General features: G+C 41.6%; 4 protein-coding genes across 5 annotated transcripts; 2 read left to right on the top strand and 2 right to left on the bottom strand.

Moving 5' to 3' along the window:
• Positions 1–3,507: 3,507 nt before the first annotated feature.
• LOC112287709 (uncharacterized) lies at positions 3,508–7,669 on the top strand. The gene is made up of 7 exons (XM_024531022.3): positions 3,508–4,802; positions 4,946–5,104; positions 5,300–5,500; positions 5,656–5,910; positions 6,175–6,683; positions 6,811–7,077; positions 7,212–7,669. The coding sequence occupies exons 1-7, from the start codon at positions 3,758–3,760 to the stop codon at positions 7,299–7,301; spliced, it is 2,526 nt and encodes an 841-aa protein (XP_024386790.1). The 5' UTR covers positions 3,508–3,757; the 3' UTR covers positions 7,302–7,669.
• Positions 7,670–10,715: 3,046 nt separating this feature from the next.
• On the bottom strand, positions 10,716–13,851 carry LOC112285219 (uncharacterized). Its single transcript, XM_073532517.2, has 8 exons — positions 13,722–13,851; positions 13,247–13,546; positions 12,974–13,026; positions 12,570–12,662; positions 12,234–12,457; positions 12,028–12,094; positions 11,550–11,674; positions 10,716–11,305 (listed from the first exon to the last, which is right to left on the bottom strand). The coding sequence occupies exons 1-8, from the start codon at positions 13,849–13,851 to the stop codon at positions 11,278–11,280; spliced, it is 1,020 nt and encodes a 339-aa protein (XP_073388618.1). The 3' UTR covers positions 10,716–11,277.
• Positions 13,852–14,740: 889 nt separating this feature from the next.
• On the bottom strand, positions 14,741–16,873 carry LOC112283944 (bet1-like SNARE 1-1). 2 transcript variants are annotated; one of them, XM_024523362.3, is made up of 5 exons: positions 16,640–16,873; positions 16,337–16,487; positions 15,680–15,736; positions 15,397–15,456; positions 14,741–15,215 (listed from the first exon to the last, which is right to left on the bottom strand). In XM_024523362.3, exons 1-5 carry the CDS (start codon positions 16,651–16,653, stop codon positions 15,126–15,128), a joined length of 372 nt encoding a protein of 123 aa, XP_024379130.1. In that variant the 5' UTR covers positions 16,654–16,873; the 3' UTR covers positions 14,741–15,125. The 2 variants fall into 2 exon arrangements, with proteins under 2 accessions (XP_024379130.1, XP_024379137.1); XM_024523369.3 differs by having other exon boundaries at positions 16,337–16,478.
• A 215-nt stretch (positions 16,874–17,088) lies between these two features.
• Positions 17,089–18,983, top strand: LOC112283930 (rab GTPase-activating protein 22). The gene is made up of 2 exons (XM_024523351.3): positions 17,089–17,546; positions 17,685–18,983. Exons 1-2 carry the CDS (start codon positions 17,253–17,255, stop codon positions 18,558–18,560), a joined length of 1,170 nt encoding a protein of 389 aa, XP_024379119.1. The 5' UTR covers positions 17,089–17,252; the 3' UTR covers positions 18,561–18,983.
• The last annotated feature ends 354 nt before the right edge of the window (positions 18,984–19,337 follow it).

Raw genomic sequence — 19,337 nt, 5'->3', positions numbered from 1 at the left:
ATTTTATTTGAATGTTTGTCATTCTCGTCTTTGTTTAATATTCCACTCCACAAAGACCCGTGCTTTGCACTTTGATCTATACAGTGATCATGCCACTGTGATTATGTACACAAGGGTCACTTCAACTTGTCTGTAATCCACGAGAGTGTGAGAGCGTGTGCTTGTCACTGAATCAAGTTTTATTTTATTTTATTTTATTTTTCCCCACTTCAAGTGGTGTTACAACTATACTAGATATTGGATTCTATTCAGTCTATTTCTAGCTGGATCATGTTCCAATCATTTTAACAATAAAAAAAAAAGGCCAACACTGTAGGGGGGGATATGCTTGGGGAAGGTTAAATGAATGTACAGGAGCAATACTTCTTCCTGGTCTGAATGCATCCAGATCCTATGTTCCTGTTTGTTTGTTTTTGTTTTTTGTTTTTTTCTTTTGTTTTTTTCTTTTTTCTTTCAGAAGCATTATTATTGCCCATTACAACATCTTTCTTTTTCAATCAATTGGCTCTGTTTTTTTGTTTTGTTTTATTTTATTTTGTTTTTTTTTTTTTTTTTTGCATACTATAAACTCAGATTTGATCACCTGGCTACATGGTGAAATTTTGCTTTCAAGTTATTAGAAAGACACTAGTTGATGACCAATTGTCTACTGGATTTTACACCAAAAGAACTGAAGGAGGTGATTATAGTTGATATCATGATAGTTCAACAACACAAACAAATATTTAAATGATGTGCTGATGAATATTAAAATAAAAAATAAGAACACAAAAAATCAAAGTATTATTGACCCAATTTATTAATATTGTTAACCAATCATGTTCCAGTAAAAAAAAACATTGTATTTTGACCAGTTGCATGTCTTTGATATTTATGTTTTCTTAAAGGTTTTTGTATGAATACATATATACATATATATACAATTACATTTTTTTTATTTTTTTTATTTTTTTGTCCTTTTATTTTCATTAAGCTGCAGTGGTGCAAGATTTAATGCAAAATTTCAAGCCTCTGTAGGAAATCAATACAAAAGCATTAGTAAAGAGCACAGGGAGTGTAGATATTTACAACTGTAAGTCCTTCAATATCATATGTCTGGTAATAAGTTTTAGAGTATTAAAAAAATATAAAATAAAAAAGTCCTTGTGTGTCTTGTTCTATTTTTGCAATATATATTTCTTACGCTTGCTCCTCCCCCCCATTGCCGTATACCTGTAATTAGACACATGTGCATAGTATGCTTTACAACTCTACATATACTAGTTTACGAGAAAATACACTTGCTCGTAATTCTTAACTTTTTCTCACCAACAGCAAACTTTTGCACCAACATTTTTTTTTTTGAAACCATGTCAGTGGATTAAAACAATAACCCACAAGCAGAAACATCACAGAATCCTCATTGGATAGAGTCTAGATAAACTGCAAAAAGTATTAAATGCAAACAAAAGCCGAATACTGCTTCAGTGAGAGGGTTTATACAAAGTGAAAAAAATCCCACGCAGTGGGATTCACTTTTACTTTTTAGCACCACCCTTTCGAAAATCTGTAGAAGTGTGCTCACTCATTCTCTCACACACCCCCCCCCCCCACCTCGCCCCCTTACTGCGCGTGTGTGCTGGAGTGGGGAAGAACGCACAAAGCCCATTCCCCATTTCCACACCTACTAAGAAAGGGGAGGGAATACTCCCAAAACAAAAAGCTCTTGGGAAGCGTGAAGAGCTGATAGGGATGCATGCACGGGTTTAGGGCAATAGGGGGGGAGGAGCAAGCGTGATGGCAGCAATAAGACCACATGACGTTTTCGTACTGCGTATGGAGGGGGATGGACTGTCGGAGAATGTGACGACGACGAAGAAGACTGAGGTGGCGATGGAGTCCGAGCACGGCATCGCCCTACAAAGAGCCAATCGGAAGGAGTAATTGCAGGCGAGGAATCGCTGTTTGAAACAAGGAGGAGGAAGGAAAACAATTAGTTATGAAATAATAATAATATAATAGTAAAACCCAACAAAAGCCGGCCAGGAGACCCGTGTTGGCAAATGTGGAGCGGCGGAGTGGGGACGAAGACGACGCAGCAGCAGCTCGGGAAGGAATGCAGTAACTAGTGGGGAATGGTTGCTGGTGTGGTGCTGCTGGTACTCACCCAATCAATAATCTAACAATTGGGTGAGTACCAGCACTCGCCCCACACCCAGTTCCTTGCTTCCTTGCTTCCTTCCTTCCTTCCTTTATTGCAGTCCGGGCCCTCCCTCCCTCGCTTCCTCACCAATCTCCGCATCCCATTGCACCCCATGGCGTGCTTTTTCCGCTACGGTCAACTCTGACGATGCACGCCAACCTCTTAGAACGGGTGTCGGAATACTTGGTCCCGCGGAGATCTGATTCGTTTGGTTTGCGCGGAGATCCAAGGGTGGGTTTTCTTTTTTATTCAATATTCTGTCGTTCAATATCAAGCACATGCCGACGGACGGGGGGGTTGCTACAGCCTCCCATCGCCACAACCTCTCCCCTTCCTCCCTCCCTCCTCCTTCCGCCTAGGCTGGCTGGCTGAGAGGGAGATTCTTCGTAGGGTCCGTCCAGTGCCGCAGCAGCAGCACCCATCCTTCCATCAATCCATCCATCCATCTATCCACGGAATGCTCTGCTACGTTATGGGTGTGTACAGGTGAAGCGGTGTACGTATCAATCAGGAAGAGGGAGTGAGACAGAGTGAGAATGTTGTTGTTCTCGCATGGAGATGGAGCCAGCCTGTATTCCGTAAATATACGGTATGTCCCGAAATGGAAGAAGAAGAAGAAGAAGAAGAGAACGAAGAGAGGGTGTGAGTGAGTGTGTGTGCTTGACAAAGCAGACCCACGTGTCTTCCTGGCCTGCTGAGGACTGCTTGCTCACTTGCTTACTTTCTTACTACTACTTGTAAGGAGGGGGTTGTGGGGGGTGGGGTTTACCAGGTAATTTGGTGCCTTTTTTTATTCTTTCCTTTCCTTTCTACGCTGCTTTGAACTGGGTTTCTACCTGAGCGCTGCTCATTTCTTACTAGCATTTTGCCACTGGGGACCACGCTGTTGGAACACACACGCTAGGACACACTCACCCTTGCATCGCACCCAGACAACGCACACAACCACCCCCCCCCCTCCCCACCCATTATTTCATTCAGAGCTTTGGTAGTGCAGACATCGAAGGAAGTTTGCAGCAGCACCACCAGGCGGAAACACGGGGAGAGTAAAAGAGTGAGTGCGTGTGTGTGCGAGTAAGATAGAAAAGCAGTTGTCGGGCGGGTTTGAGAGAAGGGTGTTTTGTAAGATAGGAGCAGATCTGTACTGGGTATTCGACGTCGAGGATTGCGCAGATGGGCAACGGACGCGTGTGTGTTTGACTCGAGGGTTGGGTAGAATTCCTGGGGCGATACTCAGATGCCCGCGTCGTTTCGGCGCCCTCACACGGGACAAGTCGAGGAGTTCAAAGCAACCCCGTCCAGCACAGTTCGCAGATCTAGTCCGTTGCTGTGTCTATACACCAGTTTGTACGGTTTCTGTCCAGGTTACTCTTGAAGCGGAACAATGGTTCCGCTCAGATTCGGTTAGGTTTTTCACTTGTTTTCTGCTCGGAGTTGGCAAGATGAACTGAAACGTATCGGAAGGAAGGGCTTCTCAGTTGTAGGCCAAGGTGGATTCACATCGGTGAGAGAATCAAGCAGGCTGGGGCACCAACGACATCGAGGAATCGACGACTCCAACAGCATAGTTTGTGTATGAAATATTCTCTCAGGGCCGGGAAAGGGAATGACTGCAGTGGAGATGCTGGTTTGGCAGGAAGCAAGATGCGGGAGCCAACGAGAGGCAGCTACTCGCTAGTACGCCACAACAGCGCAGTGTTCGAGCATGATTTTGGTTCCAACCTTAGTAGTTTGGTCCATACAGTTAGCGAGGTGAGAGAAGAGATGCAGTTAGGGTTGTCACACGGCTCCAGGGTCCACATGAAATCGGATGGATGCGCAAGTGATGGAAAATCAGGGCAAAACAATGGCAAAGGTGGGCTAGTGAGGCAAGTTTCGCGAGAGTCTCACGAGTTCTCGCAGGAGACGTACTCTTCGTCTTCTACTCCCGGGAAGAACGGTCACATTAGTAGTTTTGTATTGAAGAACTATTCGTTGCATGACAGGCGCACTTTGAGCCTCCCTGTGGGCAAGGAATACTCTATCAGCCAGTATGTGGGTCAGTCGACCAAGGTTCAGACGCATGTAGATAGTGACAACAATCCTAGGAATGTAACATACTCTAAGCGACGCACAAGCGTGAGTAGTTCATCGACTCGCGACGGCAGTGATGGATATTGTACACTTGATATCGACATTGAAGCTGAGAGACACTCCAAGTCGACTCTAGTTTTCGAGGCTGGGTCGACACTGCTCAGCTTCGTGGGGGCCATGTTTACTTTGTATCTGTGCATACGATTCTTGACATCTGCTACGGGCAGTCGCTATGTAGACGAGTCTAAGTTGTACTGCAATAACTCCAGTGCTCTTCGTGACAGCAGTAACACTGGATATCTTCATTGTAAGCTGTTTGCTAAGGCATGCTCGTTGTTAGGCCTGTTTACTGCGGGGTTCGTAGTAATGGCTGGGACATGGTTGTCGGGTCGGTCGTGGCGATGGGCCTCGATGTTTACGACGAGCTGTGGCCACTGTGATGACTACGACCAGAACCGGCGCCAGGCGGAAGAAGCCGATGAGAAGGTTCGACAAGCCGATCGGTCTAAACAGCAGTTTATGGCTTACGTCTTCCATAACATAAGAGGTAAGAATATGCGGAACGTGCTCCTCCCCAAAGCTTTGAAGGTTTAACTTTCCGAAACAATATGGATGTTGGACTCACATGTTTCTTTCACATCATACTATTCTTCAATTCATTTTCTCATGGTTCTTAACTGTTTTGTACAGTGCCTTTCAACGCCATCGTCCTCGGACTCGGTCACATGCGAGCTCTCGGAGATGGAGGTGGCGTGTTAGGAAGCGCAGCAGACAAGATGGACTTGGTTCAGATGATGCTAGACTGTGCGGAGACGATGACAAGCGTGCTCGACGATGTCACTGATATGGGTATGGTGAAAGCTTCCTGTCACTCGTTGGGTTGAAACTTATTCACTTGGCGGGATGAAAATGCAGTGTACTCGAGGTGTTGCTTTCTCTTGTTCTTATTCTCATTATATTTAAGTTGGAATTAGCTTTCTTTTGCCCGTCCTGTTGCAGTTGATTCGTGATGATTTTAAAGGTTAAGATGCATTTTATGTGCAGGTCAATGGGAAGGTGGTGAAATGGAACTTCACAAGGAAGAGTTTGACATTCTTGCCGTGATCAGGTTCTTATCCTGGGGCCTTAAGGATCTGCTGGAGCAGAAGGACATTGTATTTAACATGAACATCGACAGTGTGGCAAGCGAACTGCTTACATCGCATCGAGTGGTTGGAGATAAGCAGCGAGTAGTGCAGACTTTAGGTGAGTGTGTTCTTGATCTTTTTTCGTTCTAGTGTTTTGGAGACGTTGGAAGAGTTGGCTGTTATTTATTTATTTTTATTTTTATTGATTCTTAACTCCTAGGGTTGCTGAGTGAGGAGCATATAGTCCTGAGCTTGTTATTTCCTTTGATACAGGAAATTTTCTAAGCAACGCCGTGAAGTTTACACCATCCGGGGGAAAATTGGATTTGGACTTACAGTGCGAAGAAGTCGCCGAGCGCGAGAATCATGAAGATCTCATCGTGCATTCTAATCCGCCTCCTCAAACCAGCGAGGGTTCGTTACTTGGAGCTGCCGGCATCCAAATTTTGTCAAAAATTCCATCACAGAAGATTTGTGGTGAGGCGAAAATAGCGAGGTTGCGGCTTTCTGTGAAAGATAATGGAATCGGTAAGCAAAGTCTGACTTGTTGCCGTTTAGTTTGGTGGTCTTTGTTACTGATGCAAGGGTGCCTATCTTCAGGCAGTTATTCTTGGATTAGCGGATTGTATACGGCTGTGGTTGCGTCTCTCATTTTTCTAATCTTAAACCTGTAAATCTTGGCAAATGAGCGTCCGGCTGGACCTTCAATTTAAGGACTGGTTATTTATATATTGAGCTGCATTTCTTGTGTGGGGTGTATTTTCTGAAGTTTTAGAGTGTCGGTTCATGCAGGAATATCCGCTCAAGATCAAGCAAATCTGTTCGAACCGTATTCGTTTGTCACTTCAGGATGGGTTCTGAAGGCTGGTGTTTCTGGATTGGGTCTCAGCATGGCGAAGAGATTTGTTGAGCGAGCTGGCGGCAGTATCGGAGTAGAATCTGAAGAAGGCAGTGGCAGCACCTTTTTCTTCTCCATTCCTTTTCCTCTTGTTCCAGTGGATGTGAGTAATGAGCGGGAGCAAGGGAAGTTGGATGGAGGAGCACCTGTGCTTCAGAAGTCAGAGGTTACTCAATCAATGGATAGCTCAGGCATGACAGTTGTACACGAATCGATCACGCTATCCCGAAGGCGGTCCAATCATACGAAGGATGTGAAACCGGCAGTGGAAAAGAAACCGGCAACTAAAGTACCGGATGTGAATAGTGATGTTCCTGGTAGCTGCACAAAAAATTCGAAGCATGATGGGGCTGATAGATGTCGGAGGAAAGTGCTACTTGTTGAAGATACACTGATTAATAGGGTAATATATCTATCCAGAGTCACTGCTAATGGTGTTTGTAGTCTTTTTTTCTTTTGATTTATGAACTTTTCACAAGTTCTATCAATGTGTTTTATCCTTAAGTTCTAAATGTATGTCTTGTTTGCAGATAATTTTACGGAAGGTGTTGCTAAACCTCAACTTGCAGTGTGACGAAGCTGAGAACGGTCAAATTGCAGTAGATCTGCACAAACAAGGGAGGACATATGATCTTGTGCTCATGGACAAGGAGATGCCTGTAATGGATGGCCATGAGGCTACAAGGCAATTAAGGAATATGGGAGTAAAAACTCCGATTGTCGCGTTGACTGGGAATGCATTGACTTCGGATAGAGAATTATTTTTCGAAGCGGGTGTAGATGATTTCCAAACTAAGGTGTTTGTCATATCCTTCTCAAGTGCATTGAAACATTACATATTCTTATTTTGTTTTGATTTAAAAAGTTGAAAGTATGTGTGCTTGAAGCTCTGAAGGACTATCTAATAGTGAATCTTTCTGTTGTGTTTCAGCCTTTGTCAAGAGATAAACTTGTACAGCTGTTATCGCGGTATGGAGTGGAAAGTTCGTGTTCAAAGACTTCATGTTCAAAGATGGCGTGACGGAAAACCATGCGTCGACTCGAGGACTATGGGGTTACTCAGCTGCGGCTTTTTTGCCCCTTGTAACATACATTTGCAGAAAGCGATCTTTTAAATAGAGGTTCTTAGTGATGTAGAGAGAGGATTTACTTTGGGAGCCATTGCTCCAGGTGCTGATTGATGCCGAAGATGTATACAACTACCTGTTTATCCTCTTGGTTTTTTGACTCCGACAAGGTTATTTTTGCTTTGGACATTCCAATGTTCGCATATTGTTACTGGATTGTTTAGACCACGTTTGACTTCGTAGTTGGGACTAGATTTATGAACTTGTGTCTCTATTTTTACAAAGGTTGAGTGCACTTTATGAGTGTGTTCGCTTTAGTTCACATGCATCTTGATCACTGGTTACATTCCCTGATCTTGTCCCTGGCGCTCATTATGTATTATCAGGAGGCATTTGGCTGGATAGATGAATATACATTGTTGAAAACTGTGGTTAAATGTTGCATCACCTTAGTCTTTGGTCTTCAGAAAGACTCAGATTGTTTAGGGATGAAGTCAAGGTGTATGCTTATATTCCAAGCAGTCAAGAAGCTTTGTAGAGATGCTCCATGTGAAATGTCACTTTTGGTTGCTTTGAGTTACAAAATATATGTTCAACATTATAATGCACCAAACGCTGATATGAAGTGTTCAAACCACAAGCAGATGACAACACCTTCACAGAAACGCAATTTTGTAGTCCCATACTTACACTTCATGTCCACTAGATGTGCATGCGATCTCGAATTGATCGTCTGCTTGGCTTCAAAATTGTGTTCATGCTTGTTCCTTCAATCCTTCACTCGCATTGTTGATCTGGAAGAACAATTCCGAGGACCATGGATCCTTGCCCCGACCTCAAACAACGGATGATAAGAAGTCAAGATCTCATTTTCAGGAGCTAATTCTATTAAGGACAAAGCACTGATAAGGTTTTACTATGCCATGTTGATACATAGAACCACCAATAGATACATAGAACCACCACATATCATTGTGGATGAATGTCATTTAGATGATGTCATTTAGATGGATGGTTTTGCTCTTGTAGAGAGGTAGTCAGTGGGCCTAGTATCACTTGTTTTGAATTTTTAGAGTGATGAAAAGGAAATGGAAGCTTTGGAGTGTGAGACAAGGGAGACTAGTATGGCATGTGAGGTTTTAGGTTTGAATTCCAAAAGTTGTAGAAATTCTGTTTATTCTTATTTCATATTATGTATCATTACAATATAAGAAAAAATTACAAAATAAATTTAAATTATAAAAAGTTTTTTAGAATAAATTATATATATATATATATATATATACATACATTTTGGACAAATTCTCATTGTTCTAAAAGAAAAAGAAAAAGAATTAGCCCAAATATAGTTGTTAGAGGTATATGTAAAATGTAATAAAGTAATGTAAGAATTATTTGTGATAATTTATTTTTTAGCCATAAATGGATAAAATAGATAATTGACAAGGGTAAAATTAGCTGAAAATAATGACAAAGAAAAGAGTAAATGAAAGATGTTTATGCAATAGTAATTGATTATAAATTAAACTTTCACTTATAATTTAATATAGTGAATTTGATAAAAATAAAAATAAATAGTGTTTTAAGAAAATAAAATTAAGAAGTTGTTAAAGCCACATCTCCCTTTCCCACTAAATGATTCAAATTGTACTAGTCCCATGTCCCTGATCCCCCTGTCTCAACTCCACTCCAATTCCACCCTGTCCTCACCATCCCTGATTCCATCCTTGTCTCCAACCCCCCATCCCCACTCCATACCCAGTAGCTTTTTTTCCAATAGCTTTCAGAAATTACATAAAATGTTTTGGATAATGACTATTTTTAAGTACTTAAAATGTGGAGCTTCTAAAGAGGATTTCGTTTTAAAATTGAAGTTTTGTGAAAAAAAAAATTACAATATTATTCAAGATTGAAAAAACATTAATTAAAATTCAATATTTTATGCATAATTGTAAAAAAATATGATAAAATCTTCTAATATTTTTTGAAAAAAATAGAAATCTAAAAATTAGTAATTTAGATAAATCAAGTAACCTATCTAACATTTAAATGATATTGTACATTTTTATTAGTTTGCAAAATATATATTTTGATTTGATTTAATATTTTATATATTCAAAATTAAATTTATAATTTAATAATAATTCAAGATTATTAGATTTTTAAATTATGGTGTTCATGTTTTAATAGAAAGATAAAAAAAAGAAAAAAGAAAAAAAGAAAAAAAAATTGATAACAACTAGTCCATGGAAATTCTTTAATTTCAAAGCCAAAGTCAATAGAAATTCTAATGAAACTTGATTGTGTTATGCAACCATCAAGTTAAGTAGAGAAAAATTCTTGTTCACATCCAATTATATAGATTTACAATAGATGTGAAAAATTTGAACTTCAAGGACAACCATAAAATAATATTGACTATAGAGACAAGGATAGGAATGGAGTGGAGTTAGGGCAGGTTTGGAGTGGGTTTGGGGTGGCATTTGGATAGGGAGGGTCGGGATAGGATGGTGGAGTCAAGGACATGGGACTAATACAATTTGAACCATTTAGTGGAAAAATAGGGTTGTGGTTTTAACAAAATTAGAGTGTGGCTTTAACACCTCCTTAATTTTATTATATAAATGTTTAGTTTCAAGAAAGAAAAAAAAATCAAATTTTGCATTATTGACATCATTTTTTAATATCCTCTTTGCACCAATCTTATCTTATAATATAATACCAATTTAAACACATTATTGTTTTACAATCTTAGAATTTAAAACACATCCTTAGTTTAAATCTTTGTCTTGTATAAATGTTTGTTACAATGTGCTCCAAATAAATATCTCTTTGTATGTACAATACTCCTCAAGTTGTTACTGTATTTTAAAAGTTTTCTAATTCAAGATACATTATTTCTTAACCAATAGAACATAAGTTTCATCAAGCATGAAGAACTCATTATGTTTGAGGCCTAGCTCAATATGTAAACTCTTCCCGTTAAGCAAGATCAAGTTTTATAATAATCGTGCATTTTGATTCTTTTAGAGCTTCGTAGGGATTATTCGGTCAGTAACGACTCCACCAAGCTTGGGAGAAGAGACTTATTGTAGTAAAGGTTTTCTCATAATAGTTGTCAACCAAAAATAAAAACTTAAGACAACTCACAAGAGAGTATCCGTTAGAAAACGAAGATTCTTTTTCCAGTACCTGAGAAGATACCAAGCAGTCAGAACCAGCTTCAACAAAAGAAAAGCGAAACCCAGAGCAAGATAACGACAGAGAAAAAAAAACACCTACTGATGTGCATGGGCAGATGTCTTGTTGAAGCTTTACAACCCTGACAGAAGACAGCACAAGTAGGTGATGAGAATCAACGGGTCACATCCTTCAAAGCTGCCCCATAAAACGAGTAAGATTCCTGAAAGCAGCTTGCATCTGTCTCAGCTGCTCCCAACCAAGAGGGTTGCAAATGCTTCAACACAATACACTGAAATCCTTCCAAGTATTTGAAAGGGCCGATGAGAACAAGCACCCTAACAGCCAAAAATCATACCGAACTACGTGCTCCATCTTGCCAACTCCACCTATGACTCATGTCGCAACTTATAAGTAGAATCCAACTCTGCATGGCAGTCATAACCCTACATCGACATGAACGTCGTTAAATTACAGTTGTACTTACGATGACTCGAATTTAACATGCAAAATTGTAAGATCATATTGTAGAAGTCAGCTCGACTGATAAAGACTGTTGGTCTACCACAAAACTATTGCTTTACCATCTAGTTCCAAGTTTCATATGTGAGAAGAATCACAAATGAATATATGTACACTGTGACTATTTCAATAGTGTCAGCTTGATAAGTATTAGCCTGACGCCCCTTTCGATAAGCTCCACCTTGCTAGGACTGAGTAGCACTGTACAGACTCCACATGACAGTCGGCCTAAAACATCTTCCATGTCCATTGCGTCCTGCCATTACATGCAGAGTCACATAGGATCGAATGTAAGAATGTACAATATACATAAAATCAGCCACTGCAAAAATTCCTTATGGACAGTGACACAAAACTACAGCAGGTGTGGCAAGTTTGCCTCAGGTTTTGACCAAAAAGGTTCTTCATGTCCAGTAGCTCATTAATGGAAAAAAAAAAAAAAAAAAAAAAAAAAAATGAAAATGAAAAAAAGAGAGAGAGAGAGAGAGAAAGCGGCAAACCTTGGATAGTTTACCAACATACAACGCTGCAAAATGGTGGCCACCAAGCCTAATCCTAGTGTCCAGTAACTTTCTGGACCTTCTGGGAAGGCTGCCTCTGATCCTTGCTTCTGGAAAGGCTTCCTCTGAAAAAGAAAAAAGAAAGAAAGAAAGGGAAAAAAAAGAAAAACGACATTCAAGTCGAAATTTTACAAATCATCGAACAGACCCTTTCAGAAGCAAGTCTGATACAATCTACAACTGGTGAGGCATTTCAAGCATGTTTGACCTTCCAACTACCAATCAGATTACATGTAAGATCGTCGCTTTACAACAGTCTTAGAAGTAGAAACCCTCAACTAATAAAACTTCTATTCAACAAATGGCAAACTGCAATTATCTCAACACAACGTTTGCAAATGTCTCAATGCACACTACGCAGAGACACAACAGCTGAGAAAAACACATGTTGCAAATATAATGTACAATTGTAACTTACGATGAAAGCCCTTCCAAATGCACCTGCGCTCACGTATACCCATGTCCCAGGCAACATACCCAACCAGCTACATAACACGGAACAAACAATTAAGGGACATTCTGTGGTGCAGCGAACAGTAGAAACGCACTGACCAGAACACCCCAGATAGTGGAAAGTGCAAACAACCACAATCCTAGGTGTTGGTATGTCTTAAAATGCTGTACCTTCCAAGCACATAGGGGCCTAATTCGATGGACGTGAGACGATATAGGTAGTTTCCAAGAGAGAAAGGAAGCAAGGGACTGAGCCGCAGCAGAGTTACCACCCGGAAGCCATCTGCACCAACAGCCTTATCTATTGCCAGAAACTTCGGATTATTTTGTGCCACCTTCAAAATACGATCTCTCGCAAAATATCGCGCTATCAGAAAAGCAGCTGTTGCTGCAAGCTGAAGTTTGTTTAAGACAAAGTCAGTTACCAAAAATGTGATTCAAATACAAAAGATTGCATGAGCAGATGCACTTAATAGAAACAGTTTTGGTTTATTCAAATCAGCACACCGTGCCTGAAATGGAGACCAGAATTGTCCCGTATAGAGTACCAAACAGCAACCCAGCTGACATCGTCAATGGAATAGCTGGAATGTCAAGAACCTGAGATTTGCCCACAATCAGACTAGACCATTATTCAGCAAAACTGAGCAATGAGTTTCATTTAAACTAGGTGAAGCGATCATAAATGATGCAAAATTGTTGTAGATTTGAATCCAAACACTTGGAAGTCGCAATTTCACACAAAAACTCGCAGCAGCAAACCCAATTCTTCTCTTTGGATGCAACTGTGATATTCCTAACTGGTCATTCGAAACAACCCTGCGATCTTGGGCATATTTGTATCCTTAATATAGGCCAAATGTCTACGAGTATCAACCGGCAAATACATAAGGTGATGAAAGGAGGCAAACCTCTAATACTGCATACGCAATCACAAAGAGGGCATATCCAGCAGGACCATAACCTGGTTTCCAAAGCCACAGTAGAACAATCAGCACAATATCAAATCATAATCCTACTTACTCTCAAGAATGCTGAATTAAAGAAGTTATTTGAAGCAGTCTACGTACTGACAACTTTGTATTGTAGGGAGGCAATCTCAACGAACTCATACACAGAAAATTGAGTACAATAAAATGAGATGTTCAAAAACATTTCTGCATGCTTCAGAGGATTTTACCAACCTTCCAGAAAATCCGAGAATTGAGTGAGAATGTCATTTATTTGTACTTTGAACACAACGCCCAGAGCTCCACTAGTTCCCACGACTGCGAGAAGCGCAACAATGGCTACGACGGTGCTTGCGATTGTTCCCGAAATGGCCTCCTCGGACTTGACCTCTTCCTCCAAGCTGACGCTATTTTCATCGGGTTCTGCTGCGAGAAAATCCACTGTCCTCTGGGGAGATTTGGAAGAATGCAGTCTCCTCCCCTTTTGCAATTCCGTTTCCACAAGAAGGAGTTGGCGAAAGCAATTCGATGGGTTTCAATTGCTTATCCAGGGGATGGAATACCTCCTGTTGCTGGTCTTTGAGAGATGCAACGCAAACGCTGCGCTGCACTCTGTTTCTACTCTTAAGTAGGAGAACAGTTCGAGTATGCTGGGTGATGTTATCTACTGATAGGGAGAAAGGCAAGCAGTTTAAGGTGACGAAAACACCATCGTCACTGATTTTCCCCCCAGCAATTGTCTCAAGCGAATACTTCAATTGTTGGTACTTCACATGAGATCGGTGTTGCTGCACCTCAGCATGAAACGACAGAGTTCCCGAGAAGAGCGTCGCTGCCATTTAACTCTCTTTCTCTTCCACACACCCAACTCGGCTAATTCTATACAAATCTTCGTTTGATGACTTTGCTGTATACTTTCCAGCTCCAACAGCAACAATGCAGCACTGGCTGGTAGGAGAGAGAGAAGCACCCTCCAAAGCAAATGAAAAACTACACTGGTCTGCTGTGACGACGACGACGGCGGATGGTCATGCCAGATCCGTTTGTCAAATCAGAGACCATATTCCATTGCATCGCCACCACTTCTCCAACCCTCTTCCTGCAGCTGGTCCTCGAGATCCTCCTTTCCGGAATATCCCCAAGTACCCAAGCAAATAATATGCCTTCGGCTGTCTGTGATGTGACTTTTGGGTTTAAGTTTAATGAAATGAAAAACGAAGTTGGAATTCTATCCCCGAGGCTATGCTCCTGCCATAAGGATTCATTTGGAAAAGACACATAGAGGAATCAAGCATGATGCTTTGTGATTATTCCGCTACTTTTCAAGATGCCTGTTCAGTTCCCTCTATGCTGCAACGCCATTTTAATGAGGTCTTACATGTAGTTTCCAGCATGTAGAAAGCGGCCTGAAGTTCTCAACTCAGAGCGAGTTTGATGAGGAATGGGAGCTTCCGCCGCAGCGGACATTGCTTGCACCATTACTTGCTCTTGCTTCAGTTCTTGGTTTCATTCATATTGGAAAAGGGGATTGGCTTTCGGGAATACACTCTTGCTCTTGTTAATGCGGCAAAAGTACGATTGTATCCGACTGTGATAATTAGAAACCATTCATTGATTTCAGAAACGTCACATAGGTTCATACAAGCTATGAGACTACTAAGGATAGGTCTAAACAAGATTGCATGTTCAGCAAATAAAACGTATAAAAAAAAATCAGCAAGTTCTGCGTGTTTCAGAAAAATTAAATTAAATTAAAACAAATACAAAATCCATCGCCGTTCACAGATATGAGGGAGAATACAGCACAAAGCGTGAATTTCTTGTTGTCCTATCAAAGTTGAAGCACCGCAAAGGAAACTTTGTTCAGTGGATAATACAAGTAATAGTCAAATATTGCTACAGAGCGGGCCCCACAAAATCATTGAAGGATCTTGTCTCAAGGCGCACATGGACAGAGGCTTGCCCTTATCTCCAAAACTATTGTAGTTTCTGTAGTTGAAGTTCAGTGATTGCTCATCATATACGTACGATATTTTATGGCAGGAAGGACTAGAGGACACCACTTAGTGCAAATCCATATGTTACAGAGTATCTGAATCTTGACGGCGGTTACTCATCTTGCTAAATAATAGACAAGTAGGAATATCACCACACATGATGCAACAATTGTCGCAATATTGCGAGATGACTTTGTCTCAAAAACCTGCACACCAAAAATGACTGGTTAGTTAACACAACAAAAGCTAACACATCAAATCAAGCCAAACCGTTGAACATTACAGTGATCCTCGAACAAATTCGTACACGACTTAACTATCACAGAAACAGCTATCCTATTCAAGGTTCCAGTAGCAGCAGCGTTTCGGGGAGGCATTAGTCCTTACCCTTGTGAATCGAGCCATGGTTCCAGCCATCATTGACCTCGATGCATCCATAGCATTTCCCTGCAAAGCGGAGAATGTAAATAAACCTAAAAGCCGTATACATACAAGAACCAAAATCATACGCCTTCCTCTATATATTTATCAATCCTGAAGCAGCTTTTCTCCAAATATCATTAAAATCATTCCAAATTAAGTGATTTCCACAAGCCGCAACATGAGAATGCAATAGCGAAAGAAAGGGGCAAAAAAAATTTGGATTGACACTCAACAAGTAATGAATTACCATTCCTTCCAGTAGCTTGTTGTGGCTGTCCACCTCGTCCTGTACATCACCTGCCAACTACAAGCAACATAACCTTGAAAGCCTCAATCCACTTGGACAAGTTGTAACTACAAACAAAAGAAAGAAATCCAAAATTTACCCATAGACTGTCTATCCAGACAGATTTCAAGTGTCCTCTACCGGTTTAGGTGAAGTCTGCAGCTAAAAAATTATAGGTCCAATCCGATTTGGATCAAGAATGTAGCCATTAGACTGGCATAATACTGCAGGTAGAGCACAAAATGTTATGTTGGTCAAGGATTACATTCACAGTGAGGACCAATACGTTTTCTTGGCTCCTGCGCAATTCTTTTCCTATACACAGGACATGGTCATGGACTTGCCCTTCTAAGTTCCCTGTTCGCTGAATATTATGATCTGTTTCTGCGATTTCAAACGAGAGCCGAAATAGTTCCGCCGAAATTATGCACATGCCTTATCTCAAATTCTGTAATGTTTTCCAAATGCCACATTTGATCCCCTCAGATGTCGATTTCAAGTAAAGTACGATTATTACTCTGTAAACACGATAACGGAAAATACTTTTTTTCTTCGATCCGACAAATGCAACGATGCTTCGGCGCTGTGCAGAGTATATGTACAAAGAAAGCCTCTCACCCTTTTAAAAAGTTTCACACGATCTTCCAGTTCTCCTAAACTCCGCTCATTCTCCTGCTCCGCAATCTCAGCACTGGACGCATAGGGTGCCGATGTTCGAAGCCCTCCCTCTTCCATTTCAAGTAGCTGGCTCCGAGTACCCCTATAATCCCTGTCAAGACGTCAGATATTGGGAAGACCAACAAACCCTATTCCGCCGTATTCGACTATTTCAATGGTTGTAATAACTTGATTCCAAATACAACAACCCCAAGACGGCAAAGAAGCAGTCAAAAACAAGAAAAGCAAAGGACGCAAAACCACCTTCGCGGATTCATGATTGCTTGGAGTTCAGTGTAGCAGCAAAACCACGACGACCACCACCCAACCCTATATTTTCTCCTCTACTCCTTCGTCAATGGTTGGACCCAACAGCAGCTCCCTGATAAATATTGACCTGCCGATCGATCACTCACTTAACACGAGTAACAAAAGTAGGTCAACAAAATGTGTTAATGACAATCAAGTTACACCTACAGACGCAGTGCAGAGTCAGGAAGGCAAAGCAAATGAGTTTTAGAGTGATAAGGCTGGTAGCCCTTCAAGGCAAAGGGGTGGCAGAAGAAACGGAACCCACCAAAATGACGCAAAATAATGCATCTATCGGCATCCGTGGCGTCCAACGTGGCTGATGACTTGGACAGTAACGACGGAACAGCAATCTCTTTTACGATGTACCGGTGCAATTCTGACTGCCATCTGCCATTTGGTGGCGAAAGATGCTGCGACGATGATCCTCCTCGTGAGCAGCTTGAAAACCCGATGATGAGCATTGGGTGGGTGTGTCTCCGTGGAAAGCAGGTCGATCGATGCAGGAGGAGCAACATTTGGTGTGAGCAGGAGTTGGGTTCCGGTGTATGAGTTTGCATTTGGGGAGATGCCGTCCTCAGGAAGCTCTCAACGATATGTCTCCTCTGTGGGAGTTGGGGTGGTCACGGCCGTAGCGGGCGTGGCCGTTGCTGCGGCTGTTGGAGGATTTATCTATTATAACGAGGGGAGGTTGCCGTTCGATCTTCCTTTTGCAATTACACCGAAGCGGTATCATTCGCCTCTGAGTAATGAGAACTGGATTGCCAGCTTCGACTCGGAGGAGGGTAAATTGTTGGATGGCGGGGAGAAGATAATATACAAGGTGCGTGCCGGAGGCGTCGAGCCCGCCATCCGAGCTCAGGTATGGCCATTCCTGCTTGGAGTGTATGATTTAGACAGCAATTTGGCGGAGCGAGAGGTTGTGCAATTTACAAAGCATGAGGAGTACGAGGAGCTGCGTGCTCAGTGTGCTAAGGCAGCCAAAACCCTTAATGACCAGGGTGAGGAGGCTCTTAGTGACTTCGAGCAAGTGGATGGCACACAAGCAGGGGAGAAGGTGCCTGATGAGGAAGAAAATTTCCAGACATGGCGGCGGATCATTAAGTTAGATGCAGTGCGGATGAACGCGGAGTGGATTCCGTATGCAGCGACGCAGGCAAGTGTGACTTCCCAAGAGGCAGAGCGGCTGTCTAAAGAAGCGGGACTCATGGACGACGAGCATCTGGAACCACCGATGAGACACCATGCGGCACGGGTAGTGCTCATTCTGGAAGCTTACACCATGTATGATCCTGAGACGGGGTATTGTCAAGGGATGAGTGATCTGTTGTCCCCCTTTGTAGCCTTGTTCGACAAGGATTATGAAGCATTCTGGTGCTTAGTGAAGTTCATGGAATTTGCACGTCACAACTTCCGCGTCGATGAGGTGGGCATTCGTCGGCAGCTGAACATGGTCAGTTCCATCATCAAGACTGCCGACCCTGAGCTTTACCTGCATCTCAAGAGTTTAGGGTGCGAGGATTGTCCATTTGTCTACCGAATGGTGGTGGTGCTCATGCGAAGGGAGCTGAGCTTTGAGCAGACACTTTGTTTGTGGGAAGTCATGTGGGCTGACTGGGCAGCCATTGAGAATAAAAAGGGCGGTGGTGACAGCCAAATGAGGGATAAATTGGGTCCACCTTCACGAGATTTGCTGCTCTACACCATTGCAGCTGCTGTGCGCACGAAGAGGAAAAACATTCTCAATTACACCGAGAAGGATGATCTTGTGAGGGAGTGCAATGGCATGGCTGGTCATCTCGATATCTGGGAGCTGCTTGCGGATGCCAGAGAATTGCTGCAGCTGGTGCGATCCAAAGCTTCAAAGGACGATTGAGCGAAGTGTAGCCGTAAGTTGATCTGTTCTTTTTGTATGCTTTAAACAAGAACCACTTCTGCAACATTTTATTTGTGTTTTCCCATCTTTTTTTATCCGTTCTTGTGGTTTCAGTAGTTTTGCACATCTCATCTCCCTCAACATGCTCGAGGTTGTAGCGTAAATCCCTCATTTGCGAGTTCAGGATAAAAATTAAAAAAACAGGAAATGACCTTATCCACAGCATGTCCACTGAACTTTAAGCATGATTGGTATTGTTTCTGTGAAGATGAGTCTATTGTCAGATCATCAACTTTAGGTGTTTGAAGATCTGCTTCTTTTGTTCCGGAGAGACTGTAAAGTGGTGTAATTTTCTAGAGTTCCTGCAACGGGTTATGTTTAAACAATGGTTTCATTTATAAAATGAGGGTTAAATTTTGGAAACCTTGGATTTCTTTTTGAGTTTTTTTGTTGTAAGGCTGTGTTATTTAGACGAAGTTGTGTGCTTTGATATTGCAATTACTTCGTCAGGTTGTGCAAAATATTGGAATGTTCAATTGTTTACGTACAAGTGTGTGTATTGTATATATGCAATAAAGTTTGATGAATGTTGTCTTTTTTAAATTCAATAGTGGGTTATTATAATTTAAATATGAAGTAGTTGTATCTTTCAGTATTGAAGACTATAGTGGTAACTGAATCGGTGAAGAATTTCAATGTCTTATAAACATGACAGAAGTATTAGATTCAGTTAATATTTAAAATCTTTTAAAAAGTAGATTGCTTTTAGGCAAAAAA

This window comes from Physcomitrium patens, chromosome 1, assembly GCF_059467195.1.
Source record: "Physcomitrium patens ecotype Gransden chromosome 1, ASM5946719v1, whole genome shotgun sequence".
Lineage (NCBI taxonomy): Eukaryota > Viridiplantae > Streptophyta > Bryopsida > Funariales > Funariaceae > Physcomitrium > Physcomitrium patens.
The sequence above is the reverse complement of the archived record's forward strand: the minus strand, read 5'-3'. Positions and strand labels throughout refer to the sequence as shown.